Genomic DNA, 27,997 nt, shown 5'->3' with positions numbered 1-27,997 from the left:
ATTTAAACCCCAGACATTTAGTTTGGTTTGCTCTTTGTTGTTGAAGTGTGCGGCGTCACCATGCCTAGATCAAAATAGCTCTCTGAGGCCTTCAGAAAGAAGGTTATAGATGCCTACGAGTCTGGGAAGGGATTTAAAAAGATCTCCAAACAATTTGAAATCAATCATTCGAGTGTCCGGAAGATCATCTACAAGTTGAGAAGATTCCAAACAACTGCCAACTTGTTCAGGCCAGGCCGCCCCAGCAAGTTCAGCCCGAGAGCAGACCGCAAGATGCTGAAAGAAGTCTAAGAACCCCAGAATGTCATCACGGGACCTACAGGTAGCTCTTGCCACTGTTGATGTCAAAGTGCACGAGTCTACCATTACAAAGAGGCTGCACAAATTTGATCTACATGGGAGGTGTGCCAGGAGGAAACCTTTGCTGTCCAGAAATAACATCAGGGCAAGACTAAAGTTTGCCAATGAACACCTTGGCAAAGACCAGCACTTCTGGAACAATTTGCTCTGGACAGATGAGTCAAAGGTAGAGCTATTTGGCCACAGTACCAGAAGACATGTTTGGCGAAAACCAAAGACTGCATTTGACCACAAGAACCTGATACCAACTGTAAAGCATTGTGGTGGAAACATTATGGTTTGGGGCAGCTTTGCTGCATCAGGGCCTGGGAAGCTCACCATCATAGAATCCACCATGAATTCTTCATTGTACCAGAGGGTGCTTGAGGATAATGTGAGGCCATCTGTCGGAAAGTTGAAGCTCAACCGAAGGTGGACCTTGCAACATTACAATGACCCTAAACATACCAGTAAATCCACCAAGGAATGGCTGAAAAGAAAGAAATGGAGGGTTCTGGAATGGCCAAGTCAAAGCCCGGATCTAAATCCCATCCAGATGTTGTGGGGGGATTTGAAACGAGCTGTGCATGCAATAAACCCCTCAAACATCGCACAGCTGAAAGAATTCTGCATGAAGGAGTGGGCAAAAATTTCTCCCAGTCGATGTCAGAGACTGGTAGACAGTTATAAGAAACGCCTACTTGAGTTTGTTTCTGCCAAAGGGGGCAATACCACCTATTAGAGCCAAGGGTGTACTTACTTTTTCCACATGCGAAATTTGCATTTATGTTTATTTAAATTATACAATGGACTATATAATGTAAATGTTTCATGATATTTGTTATATTATATCACCTTTATCTGTCAATATTGTTGAAATGAAGATCAAATAGCTGTATGTTGAAATATGTTGAAAAAGTCCAAACTTTCCATGGGGTGTACTTACTTTTTCACGTGACAAATGGATCAAGAAAGATGGCGGACAGCTATGGATGATGTTATCTGTCATGTCGAAGGGATGCAAGGAAGGACAAGGATGAGGCATAAAATCGTTTACTTAAATGATGTCACAATTCAATGGCTGTGAGAAAGGTTAAGGAACTGGACCTCATTATCAGACTCGAGTCGTACGTTGAACGGTTGCTCTGCAGAATACATTCGGACAGCCTTCAGGAAGTCAGAGTACTCAGAGGAGGTATTCGCCTCAAGACCGATGACCAGCAGTGGTGCCAAGAAATTGCGCGTCGTGTTCTGCCAAACTCCTGTTTCCCATAAATGATCCTAAACATTCGGAACAAAATCAGTTTCTATGTATAGTGATAAAAATTATCAGAAACATTTCGTATCTGAAGTGACATTGTCGCATTCTGGCCCCTCAACAGTGATGTGGAAGGATTAGGATAATAAACAAGTGCAGGTGAGTTATCCGTTCACGTTTGTACCAATACGGTTCTTTCAAAATGACATAATCCGCCCCCAAATTGCTCGGCATGCATGTGCAGAAACGCCTGGTATGGAAGTTCATCTTGGAGGCCCCGGACGTAGTATTTCATGCCTGCCAGATAAGGATTGTAGCATGGAATGACTGAAAAAACTTTTAAAGAATCCGAAAATACTTGCAAGGTACCTGAGAGAAACGGGTGTGCCTCTGTGCAATGAAAGATTTAGAGAATTTTCTGATCAACTTGTCCAAAAATTTGCAGAAAACTCCCGACGCAAAAACGGCAAAACTGTAAAATCTCCCAACGATATGGGTCTGTGAAAGGCCCAAAGGTTAGTAGACGGGCGTGTTCTACCCAATCCTTCGTGCTTCTCATCATCAATGGGAAGGTTTTATCTTGGGCTTGTCGATGCACAGGGTAAGTTTAAAATGATGATATTTATTATTAATCATGTTTGGTGGGGGGAGGGGTAGGTCGATTAGAGCGGGAGGTGTATGAGCTGCAAGTGCCATTATAAAATATATATATTTATTTTTTGTTTGTTTGTTTGGTTTCAGGGCCACAAGAAAAAGTATACTCGATTTTTCCAGCTATTGGTGAAAGGAGAAGCGTCCATGTGTGTGTGTGTGTTTGTGTTATAAGTATAACCACGGTACACGCTAGTTAATTGTATTGACAGGAAATGGTACAAACCAAACTCCTCTCTTCCACGGATATTTCTCTTGTTCCTATATTCTCGTGAGTCCGATTTGCATTCAGAACAGAACAGAACCATTTTGAAATTGCCACCTTGTCGTTTCAATGCTGAAAATTGTGTTTAAAGCACTATTTGAATGATAGATTTCACGCGAGTAACGACAGGTTAAAAGTGACCCGTGAGCCCAACCAATGCACTGTAAACATACATACAGCGCATGCACAAAAGGCCTCATTTAGCATTCATATGTCATTTTGAAAGTCACACATTGCAGTGATACGAATACAAAAACTATCATGACCAAAAGGTTTTCCATCTGTGCATCTATCCTTTTTTGTGGTTTACACATTTTACAAAGTATGTTCCCATCTGAAAATTGCCTATCATTGTGGAGTAGATTCTTATTAAGAGGATTGGTCTTTCAAATTGATTTCACTGAAATAATAATAAATTTTTTAAAACTTAGTTTATATTTTTTAATTGTTGGTCAAAATTTGTCTCAAACACTGTGCCTCTTAACAAAACTCTACTCCATCCACAATTCCAGATTATATGCACCAAATATTTTCTTCAATGCCTGATACGAACACATTACAAACTAGAACAATGCTACTTCGTCGCCAATATGCCTCCGCATAGTCCAACAATGGGTAGGTGCCCTCTTTTACTGTCCTAAAAATAAACAAGTTTGATTTAAATCCCTCCAGCTGTTTTGAAGTATCACATTTTCACCAGCCATGACAGGTTTCACATCTATCGGTGAAGCGGTTTCGGAGAAGGGATTTTTAAAAAATATCGGCTTTCAAGCTAATATGGCTGCCATACCACATGACATATGACCTTAAAAATGTACACTCTGCATATGTATGGGCAAGGGATCAAGTTTGTGAAGTTTCGTGTTGATCGGATAAGGTTCGTTTTTGTATCCAATATGGCTTGTATCCAATATATAAGTCAACATGACCTATGATGTCATTATTTTCAAACTATATGTAACAGTGGTGCTAGATGATATTTGTAAAATTTCACATCGATAGGGTAAGTGGTTTCAGAGATATAATTATTTAATATTTTCCTTCAATCCAATATGGCTGCCACACCATGTGACCAATGATGTTTTTGTGATTATCTTTTAATCGCAATGCCTAGTCAATGACACATGTAAAGTTTCGAGTCAATTGATTTGGTGGTTTGGGAGAAGATGTTTTTATTAGGTTTTAGGTTAAATCTAATATGGCTGGCAAACCATGTGACCTATGATGTCATAAATTTGATATTTCAATACAAATGGGTCATAGATCATGTGCAGACAATTTCAGATTTTTAGGATAAGGAATTCGATGATAACATTTTTGGCTGGTATACCACTTCACCTATGATGTCATAATTATCGTGCTTTTGTTCCCCATTGGGAGTACTTGACAATGTGGCAAGTTTAAAATTTTTCGATGCCACGGTTTCCGAGAAATAATTTTTTAATTATTTGCGTTTATTCCAAGATGGCTGCCATACCAAGTGACCTATGATGTCACAATTGTGATAAAAAAAACATTCTGCATGGGTGTCACTCCTACCCTGAAAGTTTCGTCTTAATCGGACATATGGTTGCTGAGAAAAACGAGGTTTAGCCCGTACGGACGGACGGAAGGACGGACGGACAGCCCAAAAACATAATGCCTCCGGCCACCTTCGGGGATGGAGGCATAAAAAAACACATTTTGCAATAAAGAAAACTGACCTCGGGATGTTCGATTAATAGAAAGGCAAATTCTCCGGACGTCATCCCCTGTGCATTTGCTTCCAGCATGACATCATATCCCTCCATCTTGCTGGCAATAACCACTATAACTGGAAAACACATCCAACCATTCACACAATAGGATCACCGAAGCTTCCATTATCATGTAGGCCTCTAACAATGGGGACCTTTAACAACGGGCCACTCTAATGCTCCAGACGTCCGGTCACGCTGCTGGAATCTCTGCTTTCTGCTATGCTATTTCATGAGCTTCTTAGCCGGCGCAGGACCCTCTAAATTTGACTTTATTAGAATTACTATAATGAATTTTTTTTTTACATGAGACAACATCATGGAAGAGCAAGATCGAGGCTCACATAGGATATTGAGGCAACAGTTGGACAGTTATTTTCAAGGCTTATCTTGCAGAATTCCTGCTTTTCCGACCATGGTCCTCCCATTATTCTCTGGCTTTCCAACTTGAATTTCTGCTCTGCCTAATGGACTCAAGTCTGCCAGGCAGGCATTGACCTCGTCACCTCTAATATCCATTCCTGATCTCCCTCGTCTGCTCTCTCTCCATCAAACCATCCTCACCCCTGGCCACCTTGCCGATTTCCATGACAGCATGACGAATAGCTGTGTCGTTTCTACGTTCCACCTTGACCTTGCTGATGATGGTAGCATGAGCAGACAAGGCATCATCCACCGCCAGCCACAACTCATTCTGCAGCTTCCAACCCTGGGCTCCCCCGACACCTAGTAAGGCACACCGGTTCCATCCAAAGTGTGCCAGTGTCGCAAGCAACACCTGTTCGGTGGTCAACAAGAGGGGACTTTTTTGTCATGGAATGTCTGAAAAGTCATTATGACTTAGTAGCTAAACAATGACTACAAAAACGCTCTTTAAAATACCATTGCTCCAATTTCCTTCTACCATTCAATTCTGCACAATACTATTGGAGATATAATGATGGTGTGGGCGATTGGTATTTTGTTATATTGTACTCCACTATTAACTTTTGCTTTAGGAAGGTACTATGTGAAAAACATGCCATTTAATGTAGTAGGAATCTATTCTTTAATGGAGCAGGAATCTTTACTATGATGGAGAAATGGAATCAATTCGTCCTCGTCACACACCCAACCTGCCCACCAAGTTTCATCCGAATCCATCCATAAATTTTTGAGATATCCTGCTATGTATAGTTTTCAGCCCCATCTCCCAATGGTGAAGAATCACTTAAGAAATTAAATAATTCTCATATCCGAATCCATATTCAGATCTTCACCAAAATCGAATCGAATCGTCATTGTCAGACACCCAACCGGTCCACCAGGTTTCATCCGAATCCTTCCATAACTTTTTGAGATATTGTGCTATATAGTTTTTGGCCCGATCTCTCAATGATGAAGAATCACCTTTAAATAATCTTGAAAATCCGGATGTTCTTCAAAATCTAATCAATTTGTCCTCATCACAAGCACAACCTCTCCACAAAATCTCATCTGAATCCGTCCACAATGTTCTGGGACATCCTACTCAGAAAAACAAACAAACAAAGATGTCATGCAGAGCACGATACTTGCAAAATCCACCACTCTCCCCAAATAAGTTTTTTTTTTTTTTTTTTGTATACTGAATCGAGGCTCGTGAAAGAGCTAATATTTATTTCACAAACAAATCAACCAGACAAACAAAATATATAAAAAGAGGGAGCGGAAGACAAGATGGGGAGAGAAGGGGAAGCACACAAACACAACATTTGAGAGCAGGAAGATGTGTGGAAGGGAGAGGGCTTGGGGGGATGAGGCGTGGGAAGGGGGGGGGAGGGAGAAGTATAAAACACAAGGACACCAAGGACTTCCAGGACAGAAGTTGGTATTTCAAAAAAGTGGATTTGGGGTGAAATTAGCGGCGGTTCAAAAGATCAAGGTAATGATCATGGATACATCAAATTGTCCATTACATTAAGATTAAAATTTACGATCTTAATCAAAGCTCGGGTCAGATTAAAATTGATTATTTTTCAGGTGAAAATTGATATTAGAATTTTGACCTTCAGTTGACCTTTTACCTTTTGACGTGACCTTGAGTTAACCTTTGACCTCAAAAATAGTTGCTTTCCCAATTTAGTGAGGCACTAAGCAATTGATTTCTAATTTTCAAGTTAATAGCATGCAAATGGACAATTTTTCAGACTAAAATTGATGATTTTAGAATTTTGACCATGAGTTGACCTTTGACTTTTTGACCCCAAAAATAGTTGGTTTTTCAATTTTGTGATGTACTATGCAACTGCTCTTCAATTTTCACATTAATTGGATGAAAACTGATGATTTTTCAGATGAAAATTGATGATTTTAGAAGCTTGACCTTGAGTTGACCTTTGACCTTAAAATAGTTGGTTTCGCGAAATCAATGAGGCACTGTGCAGTTGCTGTTTAATTTACAAGTCAACCGGATGAAAATTGACGATTTTTCAGATGAAAATGGAATTGAAGATTTTAGAAGTTTGACCTTGAGTTGACCTTTGACCTTTTGACCAACAATAGTTGGTTTCCCAATTTAGCGACTCAATATGCAAATGCTGTTCAACTTTCAAGTCAATCGGATGAAAGATGACAATTTTAAAAATTTGAGCTCAAGATGACCTTTGATCTCCAAATCAATAGGCTTCTTCCTTATGACCAACTATACCTTATGACCAATTTAAAACTGTGACCTGTAGGCAATTTACAAACAAACAGAGAGACAGAATAGCACACAAGACCGACCAATATACTTGGAAAAATCTTCGATTTTGCAAGTAACAAACAGACAGACAGGGGTGAAAACATAACCTCCGTCCACCTTCAGTTGTGGAGGTAATAATGAAACAGTTGTTCCAAAACTATAGACCATGGAAATGCACTTTTCCTAAACAGATAAAGCAAAAAGTTTATGTAACACAAACAGAAGTTAAATGAGTTAAACAACCATAAGTTGGCAAGACAGTACTTGCACAAGGTTCCATGGGCCAAATGGCCACAAAGTGCGTTTAAGTCTCTATATAAGTTTTGAGGGGGGAGGGGCAGTAGGGGGTCGCTTCCTAGGGACCTGGGGGTCTGTTGAGGGTCCCGAGCTTCTCCCGTAAATTATTTCAAACATTACAGTACAGTGACCTCGTCCTCGCTTCCTCATTATTACATGATCGAAGAGTCATGGCCGGTGAAAGATCACGTTATGGTAAGGTTTTTTTTTTGTAGTCCCACGTTCATTTGGGGTTGGCCGGGGTAAATTTGGCTCAAGTCTAAGGTTACGGCAGGAATTGATCATTTGTTCAGGATGCCCAAGCTGTAACTTGCCCACTGTTCGCGAAGGACACCGTGGGATCTTTAACGTCCACCAACTAATGCCGGTGATGGGATGGAACGCCAGTTTAACGCCCATCGGACGGACATTGAAGAATCACCCGCAGTCTGTAAAACACCAGGATGCCAGCTTGTAGCTGGGTCGGGATTCGAACCCAGGCTAGAAAATCAAAAGCAGCACCGCAAGCGGCCGCCAAAACACGGACAAACACAAACTTCAACTTATTTCATCGATTTGTTAATACTTTATTTATTTCCTCTTCAACACTTATCGTGTGAGCTAAAAAGGCTGCTGCTGTGATTTTTCTTTGTTTATGAGCTTGTTGCTGTTCTAATTTAGGATCTTCATTAAATAAATGTATTTTAAAAGGTTACAAAAGAGAGAGAATTGCTTGGGGAGAAGCCTGTACTTTGTGGTGTATTGGTTATAGGTTATGTCTTGTGCATTAACCAATTGGTGATTTCCAACAAAGTCTGAACTTTTTTTTTTTAGCCTGGAAATGCCATACTTAGTGATTAATGGAGTCAGTCACAATCAGTCACATAATCAGTGAATAAGGTGGAGAAACAAAGCCTTCTCTCTCCAATAAAGAGGAAACAATTATTACACTTGGTTTCCACCTGTGAAAGGCTCCGAAATGAAGAGACAAGACGCAGAGAAGTTGAATAAGCTTCAATGTCATCCAAGGCAGGAACAGATGATGTGAATGCAAACATGGGGATGTTCCAATAGGAAGCCAGTAAACCTGTAGTCTGTGGAAAGAAGAACACAAAACAGCAACCTCTTTTTCTCTCTTCACCCTCCCCCACAGAACAGCAGATCTCAGCACATCCTTAGCTCATCATCTCCTAATGGGAATATGCTGCAAGGCCAGGCTAACATTAAAGTTCCTTTTAATACTTTATCTTCTGAGCTATTCTCTAAATAAATAAATACATAGATTGTACACCTCCAAGATGTACATGTAATGGTCTCCCCTCCAAGTGATCGATTGTACCTTCATGTCGACGTCACTGCTGAAGAGCTGAGTGAGGCCCATAAAGGCCAAGCCACAAGGACAGGTACGGGGATTGATGGACGTAAATTTGTTTGTATGGTGCGGAAAAAATCAAGAAAGGGGAATCAGTGTGGTGTAGGAATGTAGAGGGGAGAATGTACAGGGAATGAATGCAAGAATGTACAGAGAATGTAAGAATGTACAGGGAATGAATGTACAGGGAATGAATGTACAGGGAATGTAAGAATGTACAGGGAATGAATGTAAGAATGTACAGAGAATGTAAGAATGTACAGGGAATGAATGCAAGAATGTACAGAGAATGTAAGAATGTACAGAGAATGTAAGAATGTACAGGGAATGAATGCAAGAATGTACAGAGAATGTAAGAATGTACAGAGAATGTAAGAATGTACAGGGGAGAAGGGACACAGTGCTGATCTTAACCATCGAAATGACTTCTTTTACACCTTGCTTACCATAACAAAACATGGTGCCAATCGGACTCTTATCCAAGGAAAGGTTGGACAAGGGAGAGTGATAGGGACAGTTTGAGGTGTTGGCGACCTCTTGCTCATCTGCAGCCGACTGACGAGTCCAAAACGTACTGGCGAAAACGACGCAGACTGGCAAGTCCATCCACCTCCTCCTCTTCCTCTTCACCCCCTCCGACAATCCTGGCTTGTTTTGGTTGAGCCCACATTTAAGTTCGATTTCTTTCCATAAAATGCTTAATGTTTTATACGGTTTTAAATTTTAAGTTGCGTGCAATCGGCCAGAGACAAAGTAACTTGCTCGTGTTGGAATCACCTTAATCGCTTCAGCCGTTATTGTGCTAGGTTGGGCAACAGTTTAACATTGTTTTTAGAGGGGAAGACGAAGACGAAGTACAATTTGGCGATATAGTGATCTCCCGATGTGGTACTTTAGTTTTGGTAGTTCAGAAAACGCTCGAGAATAAGAGGTATGGCTTTTACAATCCTCATATCCTCACTCTATATTATATTTTCTCAGCATACTGCTTTGTACACATTTGATGCAGTGGCCATTTTTTCCCATGATCATCCCTCTATATAGAGTACCACCGCACTCCATGATAGCACTCGATACAAGATCGAGGATAGGTCTTTACGAAGAAAGCCTCTTGATTAGCAAAGAAAAATAATAATATAAAATCTTTGCAACTATTTCAGTGAAATTGGTCTGAAAAAGAAAATCCTGTTAATGAGACGACAATATTTTTCACTTTTTAGGATATGTGAACCCCGACTTTCCTTTTTCTATAAATCCTGGGTCTGCTTTTGGTGACCTTACTGAGAATGCAAACTGATGCCCCCATAGATGACCGTGCAGTCCACCAATTCTGACCAGTTTGTTTATTATAACTCCAAAATTAAGGATGTTCTTTGTGGATGCACATTGGACAGGGATTCAATTACAGTTGTGCCGCTGATGCAGTGCCTCTGTATGTTAGGATAGAAATTTGGGAATTGGACAAGGTACTTGTGATAACTTACCTACCTTGTGCGAAAACTCGGATCTTTAACGTCCATAGTCCAACAATGGACGGTGCTGGCAGATGGACCCTGCGGCCTAATGGGTCCACCATCTTAACGTCCATCCATCCAATGGACGGCATATGCGTAATGCCTCGGCCTGCGTGCAAACACCAGGATGACAGTTTATAGCTGGGTCTAGATTCGGACCCAGGCGAGACAGCTCAGAGACGAGTGTGCATACCTCTAAGATATCTTGGCAGCCCTTGAAAATTATAGTTACATGTTAAAAGAAGAACAAAATTAAATAGCATGGTATTCTTCTGGATTCCTTTTTGTCGTAGTGCATTCACCACCCTTGAAATCATTCCTCATTAAAAATAAAAAAACAGTTTTTAAAAAATTGCCAAAATCTCACGTGACATGGTTTGTAAGTCATTTAACAAAACATACCTGCCAAAAATCGGTTTTAGATATTCCTACAATACAGGAGGGCATTGCCATTCGCAGGGGTTATGTTCTTGAAAATCCATGTGAAGCGCAAATCTGCAAACGTAGGGGGTCGTGGGAAATCGGGTTAGGGACTTCAACTTTAAAATTTCTCACACCTTCTTGTCCAAACTGTACCCTTAATTATCATGTTTGCGCATTATTTTTGTGCTATTTCTTGTCATGAATAAAATGTATTAAGAACATAAAATAAAGTTTATTTTCCTGTATTCAGAACATAAAAGAAAGTTGATTTTCCTGTCTGAAGAACATAAAATAAAAATGATTTTCCTGTATTAAGAACATAAAATAAAGTTTATTTTCCTGCCTTAAGATCATAAAATAAAGTTGATTTTCCTGCATTAAGAACGTAAAATAAAGTTGATTTTCCTGCATTAAGAACGTAAAATAAAGTTGATTTTCCTGCATTAAGAACGTAAAATAAAGTTTATTTTCCTGCATTAAGAACATAAAATAAAGTTGATTTTCCTGCATTAAGAACGTAAAATAAAGTTGATTTTCCTGTGTTAAGAACGTAAAATAAAGTTGATTTTCCTGTGTTAAGAACGTAAAATAAAGTTGATTTTCCTGTGTTAAGAACATAAAATAAAGTTGATTTTCCTGTATTAAGAACATAAAATAAAGTTGATTTTCCTGTATTAAGAACATAAAATAAAGTTGATTTTCCTGTGTTAAGAACATAAAATAAAGTTTCTTTTCCTGTATTAAGAACATAAAATAAAGTTGATTTTCCTGTATTAAGAACATAAAATAAAGTTGATTTTCCTGTATTAAGAACATAAAATAAAGTTGATTTTCCTGTATTAAGAACGTAAAATAAAGTTTCTTTTCCTGTATTAAGAACATAAAATAAAGTTGATTTTCCTGCATTAAGAACGTAAAATAAAGTTTATTTTCCTGCATTAAGAACATAAAATAAAGTTTATTTTCCTGCATTAAGAACATAAAATAAAGTTGATTTTCCTGCATTAAGAACATAAAATAAAGTTGATTTTCCTGTATTAAGAACATAAAATAAAGTTGATTTTCCTGTATTAAGAACATAAAATAAAGTTGATTTTCCTGTATTAAGAACGTAAAATAAAGTTGATTTTCCTGTATTAAGAACATAAAATAAAGTTGATTTTCCTGCATTAAGAACATAAAATAAAGTTGATTTTCCTGCATTAAGAACGTAAAATAAAGTTTATTTTCCTGCATTAAGAACATAAAATAAAGTTGATTTTCCTGTATTAAGAACATAAAATAAAGTTGATTTTCCTGTATTAAGAACGTAAAATAAAGTTGATTTTCCTGTATTAAGAACATAAAATAAAGTTGATTTTCCTGCATTAAGAACATAAAATAAAGTTGATTTTCCTGCATTAAGAACATAAAATAAAGTTGATTTTCCTGCATTAAGAACATAAAAGAAAGTTGATTTTCCTGCATTAAGAACATAAAATAAAGTTGATTTTCCTGTATTAAGAACATAAAATAAAGTCGATTTTCCTGTATTAAGAACATAAAATAAAGTTGATTTTCCTGCATTAAGAACATAAAACAAGTGAATCCACTTGGATTCCGCCCAGGTTGGCACATGGAAATTATGATGTAGCATAATTATCATCTCGGGTCAAGATTTGAAATTATGCCATGGTTTTTGTAAAATTGCTACTAGTATTCACATTATGTACTTTCACCAAAACATACATCATCATAGAAACATACATAGAATTTGGGTCCTCTGGGTCATTTGGGTCCTCTGGGTCATTTGGGTCCTCTGGGTCATTTGGGTCCTCTGGGTCATTTGGGTCCTCTGGGTCATTTGGGTCCTCTGGGTCATTTGGGTCATTTGGGTCATTTGGGTCCTCTGGGTCATTTGGGTCCTCTGGGTCATTTGGGTCCTCTGGGTCATTTGGGTCCTCTGGGTCATTTGGGTCCTCTGGGTCATTTGGGTCCTCTGGGTCCTCTGGGTCATTTGGGTCCTCTGGGTCCTCTGGGTCCTCTGGGTCCTCTGGGTCATTTGGGTCCTCTGGGTCATTTGGGTCCTCTGGGTCATTTGGGTCATTTGGGTCATTTGGGTCCTCTGGGTCATTTGGGTCCTCTGGGTCATTTGGGTCCTCTGGGTCATTTGGGTCCTCTGGGTCCTCTGGGTCATTTGGGTCCTCTGGGTCCTCTGGGTCATTTGGGTCATTTGGGTCCTTTGGGTCCTCTGGGTCATTTGGGTCCTCTGGGTCATTTGGGTCATTTGGGTCCTCTGGGTCATTTGGGTCCTCTGGGTCATTTGGGTCCTCTGGGTCATTTGGGTCCTCTGGGTCATTTGGGTCCTCTGGGTCATTTGGGTCCTCTGGGTCATTTGGGTCCTCTGGGTCATTTGGGTCCTCTGGGTCCTCTGGGTCCTCTGGGTCATTTGGGTCCTCTGGGTCATTTGGGTCCTCTGGGTCATTTGGGTCCTCTGGGTCATTTGGGTCCTCTGGGTCATTTGGGTCCTCTGGGTCATTTGGGTCCTCTGGGTCATTTGGGTCCTCTGGGTCATTTGGGTCCTCTGGGTCATTTGGGTCCTCTGGGTCATTTGGGTCCTCTGGGTCATTTGGGTCCTCTGGGTCATTTGGGTCCTCTGGGTCATTTGGGTCCTCTGGGTCATTTGGGTCATTTGGGTCCTCTGGGTCATTTGGGTCCTCTGGGTCATTTGGGTCCTCTGGGTCATTTGAGTCCTCTGGGTCATTTGGGTCCTCTGGGTCATTTGGGTCCTCTGGGTCATTTGGGTCATTTGGGTCCTCTGGGTCATTTGGGTCCTCTGGGTCATTTGGGTCATTTGGGTCCTCTGGGTCATTTGGGTCCTCTGGGTCATTTGGGTCCTCTGGGTCATTTGGGTCCTCTGGGTCATTTGGGTCCTCTGGGTCATTTGGGTCCTCTGGGTCATTTGGGTCCTCTGGGTCATTTGGGTCCTCTGGGTCATTTGGGTCATTTGGGTCCTCTGGGTCATTTGGGTCCTCTGGGTCATTTGGGTCCTCTGGGTCATTTGGGTCCTCTGGGTCATTTGGGTCCTCTGGGTCATTTGGGTCCTCTGGGTCATTTGGGTCCTCTGGGTTATTTGGGTCATTTGGGTCCTCTGGGTCATTTGGGTCCTCTGGGTCATTTGGGTCCTCTGGGTCATTTGGGTCATTTGGGTCCTCTGGGTCATTTGGGTCATTTGGGTCATTTGGGTCATTTGGGTCCTCTGGGTCCTCTGGGTCATTTGGGTCCTCTGGGTCATTTGGGTCCTCTGGGTCATTTGGGTCCTCTGGGTCATTTGGGTCCTCTGGGTCATTTGGGTCCTCTGGGTCATTTGGGTCCTCTGGGTCATTTGGGTCCTCTGGGTCATTTGGGTCCTATATTCCTATCCTATAACATATATATCTCCTATAACCTATCCTATAAATATAGATTTGATGACGTCATGTTTACACATCTGAGCGACAGAAATGAGCGACAGAAATGGGTGACAGAAACTAGCTTCACTTTTGAGCGCCCGAAATTCCCAGGCAAACGCTATAACGCACCAGGTTTACAACCTGTGCGTTAATAAAGTTTATTTTCCTGTATTAAGAACATAAAATAAAGTTTATTTTCCTGCATTAAGAACATAAAATAAAGTTTATTTTCCTGCATTAAGAACATAAAATAAAGTTGATTTTCCTGCATTAAGAACATAAAATAAAGTTTATTTTCCTGTATTAAGAACATAAAATAAAGTTGATTTTCCTGTATTAAGAACATAAAATAAAGTTTCTTTTCCTGTATTAAGAACATAAAATAAAGTTTATTTTCCTGCATTAAGAACATAAAATAAAGTTGATTTTCCTGCATTAAGAACATAAAATAAAGTTTATTTTCCTGCATTAAGAACATAAAATAAAGTTGATTTTCCTGCATTAAGAACATAAAATAAAGTTGATTTTCCTGCATTAAGAACGTAAAATAAAGTTTATTTTCCTGCATTAAGAACATAAAATAAAGTTGATTTTCCTGTATTAAGAACATAAAATAAAGTTGATTTTCCTGTATTAAGAACGTAAAATAAAGTTGATTTTCCTGTATCTATATATATAAAGTAGAGTTGGCCTCTGTGTCTGTAACCTGATCTACGATCTCTAAGATCTCGAGAACCCGTGGACGGATTTGCGAGCGGAAAGTACTGTTCGACTCGGGATGGTCCCAGGAATGTCATGGAGACATAAACATTTAAAAAATTTCGGGTTTTAAAATTAGCGTATTATTAGCACTAGCAGAAGAGAGAGGGATTCGAAGGGAGGGAGCGCAGCGCTTCTAGCGCTTCTGACTACAGCACACCTTAAAATTAAAAAAACTTCGGGTTTTAAAATTAGTGTGTTACGCGTAATTAGCGCTAGCAGAAGAGGGAGGGAATCTAAGGGAGGGAGCGCAGTGCTCCCTCCAGCGCTTCTGTTAGCGTAATTAGCGTATTTCGGAACGTTAATTTTTCAACTTCATTATTCGGAATCAGTACGTCCCAGAGAACCTTCGTAACGTTAATTTTTCAACTTCATCCGATTGACATGGGACCAACGGCATGTGACAAAGAGTGAAACATACAGGCTACATTTATTTGACGACAATGAGTTCCGACTTCCGACCTCGGTGGGATGACAGGCTGAGTCAACCCCCCTGGTGTGAAGGGGGAGGAGGAGGGGAGGGGGAAGAGAAGGGGAGGGGAACGAGGGGGAAGGGGATGGGAGGGGGGGAGGGGGAGGGGGAAGGGGGAGGGGGAGGGGGAAGGGGAAGGGGAGGGGGGGGAGGGGAAAGGGGGGGAGGGGGAGGGGAGGGGCCCTTCTTCCCCTGGGCACCCCCGCACCCTTCCCTCCCCCCTTCCCCTCCCCCCCTCCCCCCCCTTCCCCCTCCCCCCCCATTCCCCTCCCCTCCTCTTCCCCCTCCCCTCCTCCTCCCCCGCTTCCCCCTCCCCCCTCCCCCCCCGTTCCCCTCCCCTCCTCTTCCCCCTCCCCTCCTCCTCCCACTCCCGTGCAAAGCCGGGTACCTCTGCTAGTTAAGAACATAAAATAAAGTTGATTTTCCTGTATTAAGAACGTAAAATAAAGTTTCTTTTCCTGTATTAAGAACATAAAATAAAGTTTATTTTCCTGCATTAAGAACATAAAATAAAGTTGATTTTCCTGCATTAAGAACATAAAATAAAGTTGATTTTCCTGCATTAAGAACATAAAATAAAGTTGATTTTCCTGTATTAAGAACATAAAATAAAGTTGATTTTCCTGTATTAAGAACGTAAAATAAAGTTGATTTTCCTGTATTAAGAACGTAAAATAAAGTTGATTTTCCTGTATTAAGAACGTAAAATAAAGTTTCTTTTCCTGTATTAAGAACATAAAATAAAGTTGATTTTCCTGCATTAAGAACATAAAATAAAGTTGATTTTCCTGCATTAAGAACATAAAATAAAGTTGATTTTCCTGCATTAAGAACATAAAATAAAGTTGATTTTCCTGCATTAAGAACATAAAATAAAGTTGATTTTCCTGTATTAAGAACATAAAATAAAGTTGATTTTCCTGCATTAAGAACATAAAATAAAGTTGATTTTCCTGCATTAAGAACATAAAATAAAGTTGATTTTCCTGCATTAAGAACATAAAATAAAGTTGATTTTCCTGTATTAAGAACATAAAATAAAGTTTACTTTCCTGTATTAAGATCATGAAATAAAGTTTAATTTCCTGTATTAAGAACATGAAACGTACCTTTAATAACAATGATGATAAACTTGATCCAATAATGCGATGGCTCGGATGATGATTGTGATGATAAAGATGACTTATTTATCTATTCATATGCAGCCTGTGGCTGCTTGGCTGCATCATTTTCTAGGGGGCGAGTCTGTGCTGGTGATGCAATGCCTCCTTACCATCTGGTGCTCATTTTGCCGACCTCAGAAAGATGACAGGCTGAGTCGATCCTCCTGGTGTTAATTCAACGGCTTGACAGGGGCTTTAACTCTTAAAGTCGGTCTTTAACTCTTAAAGTCGGTCTTTAACTCTTAAAGTCGGTTGTCCAGTCGGTCTTTAAAGATCAGCAGCAGGAACGTGTTCTCTGCTGTTGTCTCTTTAAAGACTGACTGGACAATCCTCCCATCTACTTTCTGAACAATCCTCTCCAAGAAGTTCTGTCACTCAAGCCTTTGGGTCTCACTATCTGCCATGATCTTTCCTGGGAAAACCACATTTCCAAGCTGGTCTCCAAAGCCAGTCGCCGACTGGGCATCCTCCGTCGTGCAAAGTCCTTCCTTTGCACACCCGAGCTCCTCACCACATACAAGGCTTTCATCCGCAGCTCAATGGAATACTGCTCTCCCCTCTGGGCTGGTGCTCCTGCCTCACACCTAGCTCGGCTTCACGTGGTTGAAACCAAAGCTTTCAGAATCATTGGAATCTCCTGCGATGAAGCTAACTCCGAGGGCCTTTCACTCACTCACCGCAGGCAGGTAGGTGGCCTTTCTGTCTTCCACCGACTCTTCTCCGGCCTTGCTCCCCCAGCTCTATCTGTGCTCTGTCCCCCAAATATTCCTACAGGTCGCACAGCCCAGCAACCCTCTTATGGTTAAACTGCCAAAATCAAGACTCTCTGCTCACCTTCACTCCTTCATTCCTCTTTACTCCCGCCTCTGGAACAAACTCCCTCACTCTCTTCAATCCCACTCCTCCCTCCAGGTCTTTAAAACAGCTGTTCACCACCATCTCTTATCTTCCCCCATCCAAAACCTTGATCTTTTCTACCCCCGTTAATACACCCCAAATCCACTTTTTTGAAATACCGACTTCTTTCCTGGAAGTTTTAGCAGTGTCCATGTGTTTTATACCTCTCCCACCCCCGCCCCCCACACCCCCACCTTCCCATGCCTCCTCCTCCAAAGCCCTCTCCTTCCCACAGATCTTCCGTTGTCCCTGTTCTCTGCTGTTGTACTTGTGTGTTTCCCTCTCTCTCCCCATCTTGTCTCCCGCTCCCTTTATTGTATGTTTTGTTTGTCCGATTGTTTTTTTTGTGATTGATGTTAGCTCTTACACGAGCCTCGATCTTCAATACAAAAAAATAAAAAAAATAAAAATGAAGACCCTAGGATCTCAAGCCAAGCTACCTTGACAGTTAAGCCAACACCAGGCTTAACGATGAGTTTATTGGAGATGATGGTGATGTTGGAGGGTGTGAGGCTGTTGTTGGAGGGGGAAAAAACATGTTGGAGGGTGTGAAGGGGTTACTGTGTTGACGGCCCATGGTAATTAGGTGAATAAATGTGGAAAATAGTTCTCCAACCCACAATGGTTTGAGTGCATTTTCTTTGTTTCCATGTTAGCAATGGAGGTGAGCAGTTAAAAAAGAGGAACAAATGAGTCGAGGTGAGCAATGGAGGTGAGCAGTTAAAAAAGAGTAATAAATGAGTGGAGGTGAGCAGTGACCGCAATCCGCAAACCTTGCCTCGATAAGCTCATTACGATAGAGTGTATAACAGTATAACACCCTTTTAAAAAATTTATCTGCCCTCATTGATGGTTTCCACATGATTTGCTGCTTGAAATCGATCTGTTTTTAAAATTCCTCGGCCATTTCAACCAGAAGCAATCAGCTTGTTATCGCTTGCCAAGCCAGCTGTTCCTTATCCCCCATTTCGTTTGATTGCTTGTTGGAGTGCTTAAGCCACTTGGCGAGGGCTCTACAAATGAAGTTAGATCGCTCACGTGGTCTGGCAGCCATTCCCCCAACACCCCTCCCATTTCCTCGCTCCACTCTCCTTCCCTTCTCTCTCTCCTCCCTGCTCCTCCCCTCCTCTACCCCTCCTCTCTCCCCCTTTCCTTCTTCTCTCCTCTCTCATTTTTCTCTCTCCCCTCCTCTCTTTCCCCCTCCCCTCCTTCCCTCTCTCCTCTCCCCTTCCCTTCCCTCCTCCTCTCCTCTCCCTTCCCCCTCATTCATAACCAATCAGGAAGCGACTCATTGTTACCCAGAAAGCCGGGTATTTTTGTTCATAATATATACAATACATGACCAAAAGTATGCGGAGACCCCTTCTAATTAGTGGATTCGGCTATTTCAGCCACACCCATTGCGGACAGGTATATATAATCAAGCACACAGCCATGCATTCTCCATAGACAAACATTGGCAGTAGAATGGGCCGTACTGAAGGGCTCAGTGACTTTCAACATGGCACCGTCATAGGATGCCACCTTTCCAACAAGGCAGTTCGTCAAATTTCTGCCCTGCTAGAGCTGCCCGGGTCAACTGTAAGTGCTGTTATTGTGAAGTGGACACGTCGAGGAGAAACAACAGCTCAGCTGTGAAGTGGTAGGCCACACAAGCTCACAGAACGGGACTGCCCAGTGCTGAAGCACATACCGGGAAAAACTCGTCTGTCCTTGGTTGCAACACTCACTACCGAGTTCCAAACTGCCTCTGAAAGAAACGTCAGCACAACAACTGTTCGTCGGGAGCTTCATGAAATGGGTTTCCATGGCTGAGCAGCCGCACACAAGCCTAAGATCACCATGCGCAATGCCAAGCGTCGGCTGGAGTTGTGTAAAGCTCACCACCATTTAACTCTGAAGGAGTGGAAACGCGTTCTCTGGAGTGATGAATCACGCTTCACCATCTGGCAGTATGACGGACTAATCTGGGTTTGGCGGATGCCAGGAGTATGCTACCTTGCCAAATGCATAGTGCAATCTGTAAAGTTTGGTGAAGGAGGAATAATGGTCTGGGGCTGTTTTTCATGGTTCAGGCTCAGCCCCTTAGTTCCAGTGAAGGGAAAATCTTAACGCTACAGCATACAATGACATTCTAGACGATTGTGTGCTTCCAACTTAAGGCAACAGTTTGGGGAAGGCCCTTTCCTGTTTCAGCATGACGATGCCCCCATGCACAAAGCGAGGTCCATACAGAAATGGTTTGTTGAGATCGGTGTGGAAGAACTTGACTGGCCTGCACAGAGCCCTGACCTCAACCTCATCGAACACCTTTGGGATGCATTGGAATGCCGATTGCGAGCCAGGCCTAATCGCCCAATGTCAGTGCCCGGCCTCACCAAAGCTCTTGTTGAAAGTCTGGAAGATAATGGAAGCAAATCCCTGCAGCAATGTTCCAACATCTCGTGGAAAGCCTTCCCAGAAGAATGGAGGCTGTTATAGCAGCAAAGAGGGGACAAACTCCATATTAATGCCCATGATTTTGGAATGAGATGTTCGATGTTTGGATGTCCACATACTTTTGGCCATGTACTGTATATGTTCTTGTGACTCGAGTAGGATCGCGTGAGATCTCGAGAGAGTACGCCACAGTGTATGCCTGATGAACTAGACGGTATTCATAGAATACTTACCCTGCACAGTCAACTTGGTGCGAGCCAACTCTTCCGTTTTTCAAGGGTTTTTATTTTATCCAATATGGCTGCCAGACCACTTGAGCGATGACATCATAAATTTACATTCGGAAATATAATTGTTCCATAGATCACGCTCAATAAATTTCAAACTGATCGGACTAAGCGTTGTACTTGTCGAATTATGACGTCATAATGAAGGCACCGATGACATCATCATTAACACATCATATTCCCTATGCGGAGTACTTGACAACGCACCCCGTTACAATTTCTTCCATTGACCGTACCATGTGACTTATGACGTCATAATTATGAATAAAAAAATTATAAAAGCGGAGTCGTTCGCATGGTAAAAGTTTTGTGTCAATTGGACCAACGGTTGCCGAGAAAATGAATTGTAAAAATGCAGGCACGCACGCACTGATCATTCAAGACTACTTTTCGCTTCACGCGCGCAGGGTAATAATTGAGGCAGTTATCTTACACCACCCACTCCCTCACCCTCCCCATCACCCTCACAATACCCAACGCAATCCCACACCCTCCCCTCGCCCGCTCCACAATCCCCCATCAACCTTTTCCCCAGGCGGTGTAAGTATCGAGTCGGTTTTGCGTCATGTCCGTGTCGTATTTATCCTGAAACTAAATCCAACTGATTTTATCTGTAATTTAATACAAAATCCTTCATAAGCCGCCAATTGAACGGAAAAGCAAACCTACCAATCCATAGTGAACATCTACCGGTGTTTTAATCTTCACTACCAACACCGCCTTCTTCACCGACGCCATCTTCACCTCAATCCCTTCACAAAGTTCGAAACGATTCGGATCTACAATACCTCAGAAAGTGTTTTCATCACTATCACATCACTAATTTTGTGTTCAATAGTCTCTTCACAATCCCACTGATCCGTTTCGACAGACTGAGAACCCTTCAGAGTTGCTAACGACGGTGGAATCGGTGTCGGAATCCGAGCTCGAAGTGCAGTTTCCCTGCGTAAAACCGCCATTTTGCTCAAGGTGAGAGCACGTCATGACGTCACTGGAGAAATCGACACTTTGATTTGCAAATTTTTATTTTTAATCTCCCCTTCAAATTGGACCACGATTAATTTATTGTTTTTAATGGTTTTCAGAATTTTTTTTTTTTGCGTTCGCGTTCCCTTTTAAAGACGTTGTGTAGAATGTGTCATTAAATATAAAAAGACAACTTGATGAAAATGATAACACAAGTAAGACCCACCTTGGAAGCTTCTGAACAGACAGGACCCAGCAGCATGGCGATGTCCATTTCCCGAACCTGACTGACGAAGGAGGCCAGAGAGCGCCCTTCGTCGCAGGTGCTGTCCGTGTAGTTCAGTTCGAGCGAGATGAGTGGACGGGAGTCGTTCCAGGGTCCAGGTATCCGATGACGAGTGCCATTGTTAACGTTTTGCACGGCGAGCAGTGCGGCGCCACCAAGACGTCGGGCGCTCAGAGGGTGCGACAGGTTGAACGGGGCTTGGAGGCCCAAGACCAGGTGTGTCGTGCTCGGACGAGTGGACCGTGCGCCAGGTGTCGACGAGTGTTGTGGAGACGTTGAGGAGAACGCATTGGCGATGCTGGGAATGGTAATCAATAAGTGTATTGCAATAGAACAGCGACCTGTGATTGGAGAATAAACATAAACATGTCTAAAATCAAAACTTTTAATACATGTGCCAAGAAAAGGTAGCCACATAATTAAGGTAAACCTAATTCAATTCCAATCTATGAATGGTCCGGTTCTTTGGGCAGGTGTGACCTACAGGTAGCTCCATATGCAGATTCCGATGAGTTGAGACATCTTAAAGAAAATTTGTCTCCAGTTTTACACATTAATTATATAATGTCATCAAGTTGCTTTGGTCAGATTTTAAAACTCAGGTAAAAGAGCAATATCAAATAGGTTTACCTGCAATCGATTTGCCCATTATTCGTGCCCCATTGCCACACGCAACCGATGGATGCGCTCAGGTCCTTCGGCTTTTATATTGAAGATGCAAAGTCCCATTTGCAAACAGGTCCATGTCCCCAAGGAGTATGAAAACAACGCACTTGATGAGGCGTTTTAATTGGGGAAAAAACCCCAAAATGTTGAAAAAATAAGGTCAAGATGACCGTAAAAAGGTCAAGTCTCATTAACCTTTCCAGGATCCCAATAGGCGTAGGAGATCCCCCTGTGGTTATACAGGAATCGGAGCAAAATCTCACCTGTGAACACATCATTTAAGACTTCAGGTAACAAAGGCCACAAGCTATATTCTGGCTCCAGTAGAGCTGTTAGAAATTCATTTTTTATGGACACCAAGGATTGAAATCAAGGTAACTCCTCTCCACCTCGTCCACACAACCCACTCAAACTCCCTCGCCATGTGTACACGGCTGTCTCGAAACGAGGCCTCCTCAAATTGTGCCGGTCTGAGGTCAATTCCAGAAAATTCATCCCTTTCCTTCATTAAAAATTGTGCATTTTTTCACCATAATCCCCCTTTCCAAGCAAAATAATAAGCTATCTTGGTTTAATTACGCAATGGTGCAACTAGCACGCCCATCATGTGGCGGACAAGTAGTACAGGGTCCGCCAATAGTTGTGACTGTATTTCAAACAGCAATGGAGGAAATAATAAGTATGTCCTGCTGAATATATAAGACTAGCAGAAGTACCCGGCGTTGCCGGGCGGGGGAGGGGGGGGGGGGAGGAGGAGGAGGAGGGGGGAGGGGAGGGGGAGAGGAGATGGGGAGGTGGAAGGGAGGGGAAGAGAGGGGAGGGGGGAAGGGAGGGGTAAGGGGAGGGGAGTGGGGAGGAGGAGGATGGGGGAGGGGAGGGAGGAGGATGGGGGAGGGGAGGGGGTAGGAGGATGAGGGGGGGTAGGAGGAGGAGGCGGGAGGGAGGAAGGTGAGGGGAGGGGGGGAGGGGAGGGGGGAGGAGGAGGAGGGGGGGTAGGAGGAGGAGAAGGGGGGTAGGAGGAGGAGGGGGGGTAGGAGGAGGAGGAGGGGGGGGAGGGGAGGGGGAGGGGGAAGAGAGGGGGAGAAGGGGAGGGGAGGAAAGTGGCTCACGTTTCTGAGTGAAAGTGGCTCACGTTTCTGAGTGAATGTGGCTCACGTTTGAGTGAATGTGGCTCACGTTTGAGTGAATGTGGCTCACGTTTCTGAGTTAAGTGTGATGCCGATCAGGAAGAAGAAGAAGCCAAATTACCAAATTCGTACACTTCCGGAATTGTTTGTATTCAAATGTCTGGTAATTGTTTTGTATTTATTTATGCGAATGTGTACTTGTATATAACTGTCATTAATTTAAAAAGGCTTCGGCACTATCGAGCGATTTTTTTGATTTTTTTTACTCCATAAAAACGAACTTAAAAAAAACCTTTTTTTCCCCTAAAACACTCCCGGGCACTCACTGATGAACCTCTGAAAGTTTGATGAAGATCCGTTCAGCCATCTCTGAATAAAACGCGGACACACAAAAACTGGACACACACACACACACACAGACAACTCGGTTCATATATATCGATGGAAATGAAAGAACACTTTGGAGATAGTTCACAATTTACTTCATGAAAAATCACATCTGATGCCAGTGTTTCCAACCGATTGTTAAGGATTTCCCTACGAATATCGTCTTTTAGTTCCTCTGTATGGATGACACCAATTATTATCCTTTTTCATAATCTAACACAGTGAAGTCTCAGAAATCTGCAGTTCATGGGATTTGCAGTTGACACGATTTATTCGGGGAGCGCACAACGTCTTCCTGGACAGCCGCCATGTTTGCTGCAGTTGTCACCAACTGAACCACTGAAGACCTTTTTTGCATCTGCCCCTGAACCAGTCTGTCAGAATGCTGTCACCCGTCTCCTTATGGCTTTGTCTGCTGGTGCTGATCTCACACCACGTGGTATTCGGCATTCACACTGTGCACACACAACACTGCAACCATTTCGGAGCCGGGTGACACGGACCAACAACTCGGACTACAGCTCTACAATCAGTGCCCACTGCTGAAGTGTCCACTTGTCTATATATAAATAAACGTGAGTTGTCTGTGTGTCCGCGTTTTATTCAGAGATGGCTCAACGGATCTTCATCAAACTTTCAGAAGTTCATCAGTGAGTGCCTGGGAGTTTTAGCCCTCCCCCCACCCCCCCCAAATATATATATTTTTAAATTATCCAAAAAAAGATTCGTTTTTTTTGGAGTTTAAAAAAAATAAAAAAACAAGTACAGATACATTCAAAGTACACCGCCCCCATGCCAAATAATTAAATATCCTACAGCGCGGCATTGCCGGGGCACCTCCGGCGCCCGGGAATACCGCAGTGCAGCTCATAGAGACTGTATTTAGAGGGAGAGGTGTACAATAATTGATCGATTAATTGTATAATTAAAATCAATAAAAGATTATCACAAAATATTTTCTTAATCAATTGGCTAATAGCATAACTAAACCACTAGTGCTTCATCCAAAGATGTTTCATGAAGATGCTTCATCCCTCTCCCTCCCACACATCTCCCTGCTCTTAAATGTTGTGTGCCCTCCAGTGTTTGTGTGCTTCCCCTTCTCATCTTCCGCTCCCTCTTTTTGTGTATTTTGTTTGTCTGGTTGATTTGTTTGTGAAGTAAATGTCAGCTCTTTCACAAGCCTCGATTCAGTATACAAAAAAATATATATATATATATTAATTGATTAATCAATAAATAATTAATCGATTAAATGATTATTCATTAAATCAAAAATATCCTTGATGGCCACATCACTTGGTCACTGTCATGTCCAAATATTAGCTTCCTCGCTCAAAAGGTGCCTGAGATATTGGCCAAATGAGAAAGAAAATAAATAAATGATTAATAATGAAAGTAAATAAATAATAATCATTTAAAAATTAAATTATTGATCAATTCGGTCAAAGAACACAAACCACCACCATTTCATCCGAATCTGTAACTAAAAACAAATAATTTTTTACTCATTAATCGAATAATTAAATAATTAATCGATTTATTTAATCAATAAATCAAAAATATCCTTCATAGCCACATCACTTGGTCACTCATGTCCAAATATTAGCTTCCGAGCTCAAAAGGTGCCTGAGATATTGGCCAAATGAGAAGGAAAATAAATAAATGATTAATAATGAAAATAAATAAATAATAATAATTAAAAAATTAAATTATTAATCAATTCGGTCATAGAACACATAAACCAACACCATTTCATCAGAATCTGCAACTTAAAAAAAAATTTTTTTTAATCATTAATCGAATAATTAAATAATTAATCGATTAATTAATAAAATAAAAAATAGGCTTTGCAGCCAAATCACCTGGTCATTGGCATGTCCAAATATCAGCTTCCTAACTCAAAAGGTGCCTGAGTTAATTGTCAGAAGAGAAAGGAAATTTGATTAATTAAATAAGTACTTAATTAATCGCTAATAATTAAATAACTCCTCAATTTATTGATAATCAAAAAACAAAAAATAACGTTTTTGACAAAGCACTTTCTCACTATTGTGCCGAAATTTCAGCTTCCTCGCTCAAAGGATGGCTGAGATATCGCCCGGACAAACAAACAAACAAGAAAGCAAGAAAACAGAGTGAAAACTGAGTACTCCCTTTCAGCGTGCGTCACTGCCGAGCCCCCTTCGGTGCCCAGCAATGACGATTTGCAATGCCTGGAGATGGCATAGGAAAGGTGTGGTGTACAACAAACAAACAAGAAAACAACCAGAGTGAAAACTGAGTACTCCCTTTCAGCGTGCGTCATTGCCGAGCCCCCTTCGGTGCCCGGCAATGACGTTTTGCAGCACCTGGGGATGGCATCGTAAAGGAGCGGTGTACAACAACGAGTGAAAACTGAGTACTCCCTTTCATTGTGCGTCACTGCCGAGCCCCCTTCAGTGCCCGGCAATGACGTTTTGCAGCACCTGGAGATGGCATAGGAAAGGTGCGGTGTACAATAGTGCCTAAACCTTTTAAAATTAATGACAGTTATATACAAGTGCACATTCGCATGAATAAAAACAAAACAATTACCAGACATTTGAATACAAATAAATCAAACAATTCCGGAAGTGTACAAATTTGGTAGTACGGCTTCTTCTTCTTCCTGATCGGCATCACACTTAACTCAGAAACGTGAGCCACATTCACTCAGAAACATGAGCCACTCCCCTTCCTCTCCTGTCTCCCCTTCCCTCCCTCCCCACTCCCCCCTCCCCCTCCTTTCAGATATAAATTCTCTGTAAAAAGCCTCCACTTCTGACTGCTCCCCTTCCCCCTCTCCCCACCCTTCCCCCCTCCCCTCCTCCCTCCCCTCCTCGTCGTCTCCCTCCCCTCCTCGTCTCCCTCCCCTCCTCCTCCCCCCCTCCTCTTTAAGATATAAATTCTCCGTAAAAGAGCTTCCACTTCCGACTGCCCCCCTTCCCCCCTCTTCCCACCCTTCCATCCTCCTTCCCCCCCTCCCCTCCCCCCACTCCCCCCTTCCCCATCCACCAAACCAATACATCCCCCAAACCAACACATCAGCCAAACGAACACATCCATCAAACCAACACATCAGCCAAACGAACACATCCACCATTCCAATACATCCGTCAAACCAACACATCCGCCAAACCAACACATCCGCCAAACCAACACATCCGCCAAACCAACACATCCGCCAAACCAACACATCCGCCAAACCAACACATCCGCCAAACCAACACATCCGCCAAACCAACACATCCGCCAAACCAACACATCCGCCAAACCAACACATCCGCCAAACCAACACATCCGCCAAACCAACACATCCGCCAAACCAACACATCCGCCAAACCAACACATCCGCCAAACCAACACATCCGCCAAACCAACACATCCGCCAAACCAACATCCGCCAAACCAACACATCCGCCAAACCAACACATCCACCAAACCAACACATCAGCCAAACCAACACATCAGCCAAACCAACACATCCACCATTCCGATGCATCCGTCAAACTAACACAGCCGTCAAACCAACACATCCGCCAAAGCAACACATCCGCCAAAGCAACACATCCGCCAAAGCAACACATCCGCCAAAGCAACACATCCGCCAAAGCAACACATCCAAACCAACACATCCGCCAAAGCAACACATCCGCCAAAGCAACACATCCGCCAAAGCAACACATCCGCCAAAGCAACACATCCGCCAAAGCAACACATCCGCCAAAGCAACACATCCGCCAAAGCAACACATCCGTCAAACTAACACATCCGCCAAAGCAACACATCCGCCAAAGCAACACATCCGCCAAAGCAACACATCCGCCATTCCAACACATCCGCCAAACTAATACATCCGCCAAACCAACACATCAGCCAAACTAACACATCCGCCAAAGCAATACATCCGCCAAACCAATACATCAGTCAAACCAACACATCTCAAACTAACACATCCGCCAAAGCAATACATCTGCCAAAGCAATACATCCGCCAAAGCAATACATCCGCCAAACCAATACATCAGTCAAACCAACACATCTGTCAAACTAACATATCCGCCAAACTAACACATGCGCCAAATCAACACATCCGCCAAACCAACACACCCGTCAAACTAAGAAGATAGCAGAAGATAGATAGTATAGAAGAAGATAGCAGAAGTACCCAGCGTTGCTGGGCGGGGGAAGGGCGCAGAAGGTGGAGTTGGGAGGGGGGGGATAGGAAGGTGGATAAGGGGGCAAAGGGGGGGAAGGGGAGGAGGGGGGGGGGGGGAGGGGAGGGAGGAAGGGGCTTCATCATCTTTTCGTTAAATATATGCATATGCTGGTGAATGTGGGTTCGTCCCATTTCTGCGTTAAGTGTGATGCCGAACAGGAAGAAGAAGAAGCCATACTTCCAACTTCGTACACTTCCGGAATTGATTTATTTATTTGTATTCAAATGTCTGGTGATTGTTTTGTATTTATTTATACGAATGTGTACTTGTATTCATATAACTGTCGTTCATTTAAAAAGGCTTTTTTTTAAACTCCAAAAAAACGAACCTTTTTTTTTT

The 27,997-nt window shown here is 42.3% G+C and overlaps 1 protein-coding gene across 1 annotated transcript in view; it reads right to left on the bottom strand.

The window, feature by feature from the left end:
• LOC137437271 (guanylate cyclase 2G) overlaps positions 1-21,887 on the bottom strand; it is a 42,095-nt gene extending 20,208 nt beyond the window's left edge. The window contains exons 1-5 of the mRNA XM_078766359.1: positions 21,869-21,887; positions 21,179-21,579; positions 8,179-8,323; positions 4,814-4,975; positions 4,217-4,326 (exon numbers count right to left, since the gene is read on the bottom strand). Of these exons, the coding sequence (XP_078622485.1) occupies positions 4,217-4,326; positions 4,814-4,975; positions 8,179-8,323; positions 21,179-21,579; positions 21,869-21,887 (837 nt within the window). The remainder of the gene's footprint in view (positions 1-4,216; positions 4,327-4,813; positions 4,976-8,178; positions 8,324-21,178; positions 21,580-21,868) is intronic.
• Between the last annotated feature and the right edge of the window lie 6,110 nt (positions 21,888-27,997).

Source organism: Myxine glutinosa, chromosome 12 (genome assembly GCF_964187855.1).
Source record: "Myxine glutinosa chromosome 12, kmMyxGlut1.1, whole genome shotgun sequence".
In the NCBI taxonomy this organism is placed as follows: domain Eukaryota; kingdom Metazoa; phylum Chordata; class Myxini; order Myxiniformes; family Myxinidae; genus Myxine; species Myxine glutinosa.
This window is presented reverse-complemented; position numbering and strand designations above follow the sequence as displayed.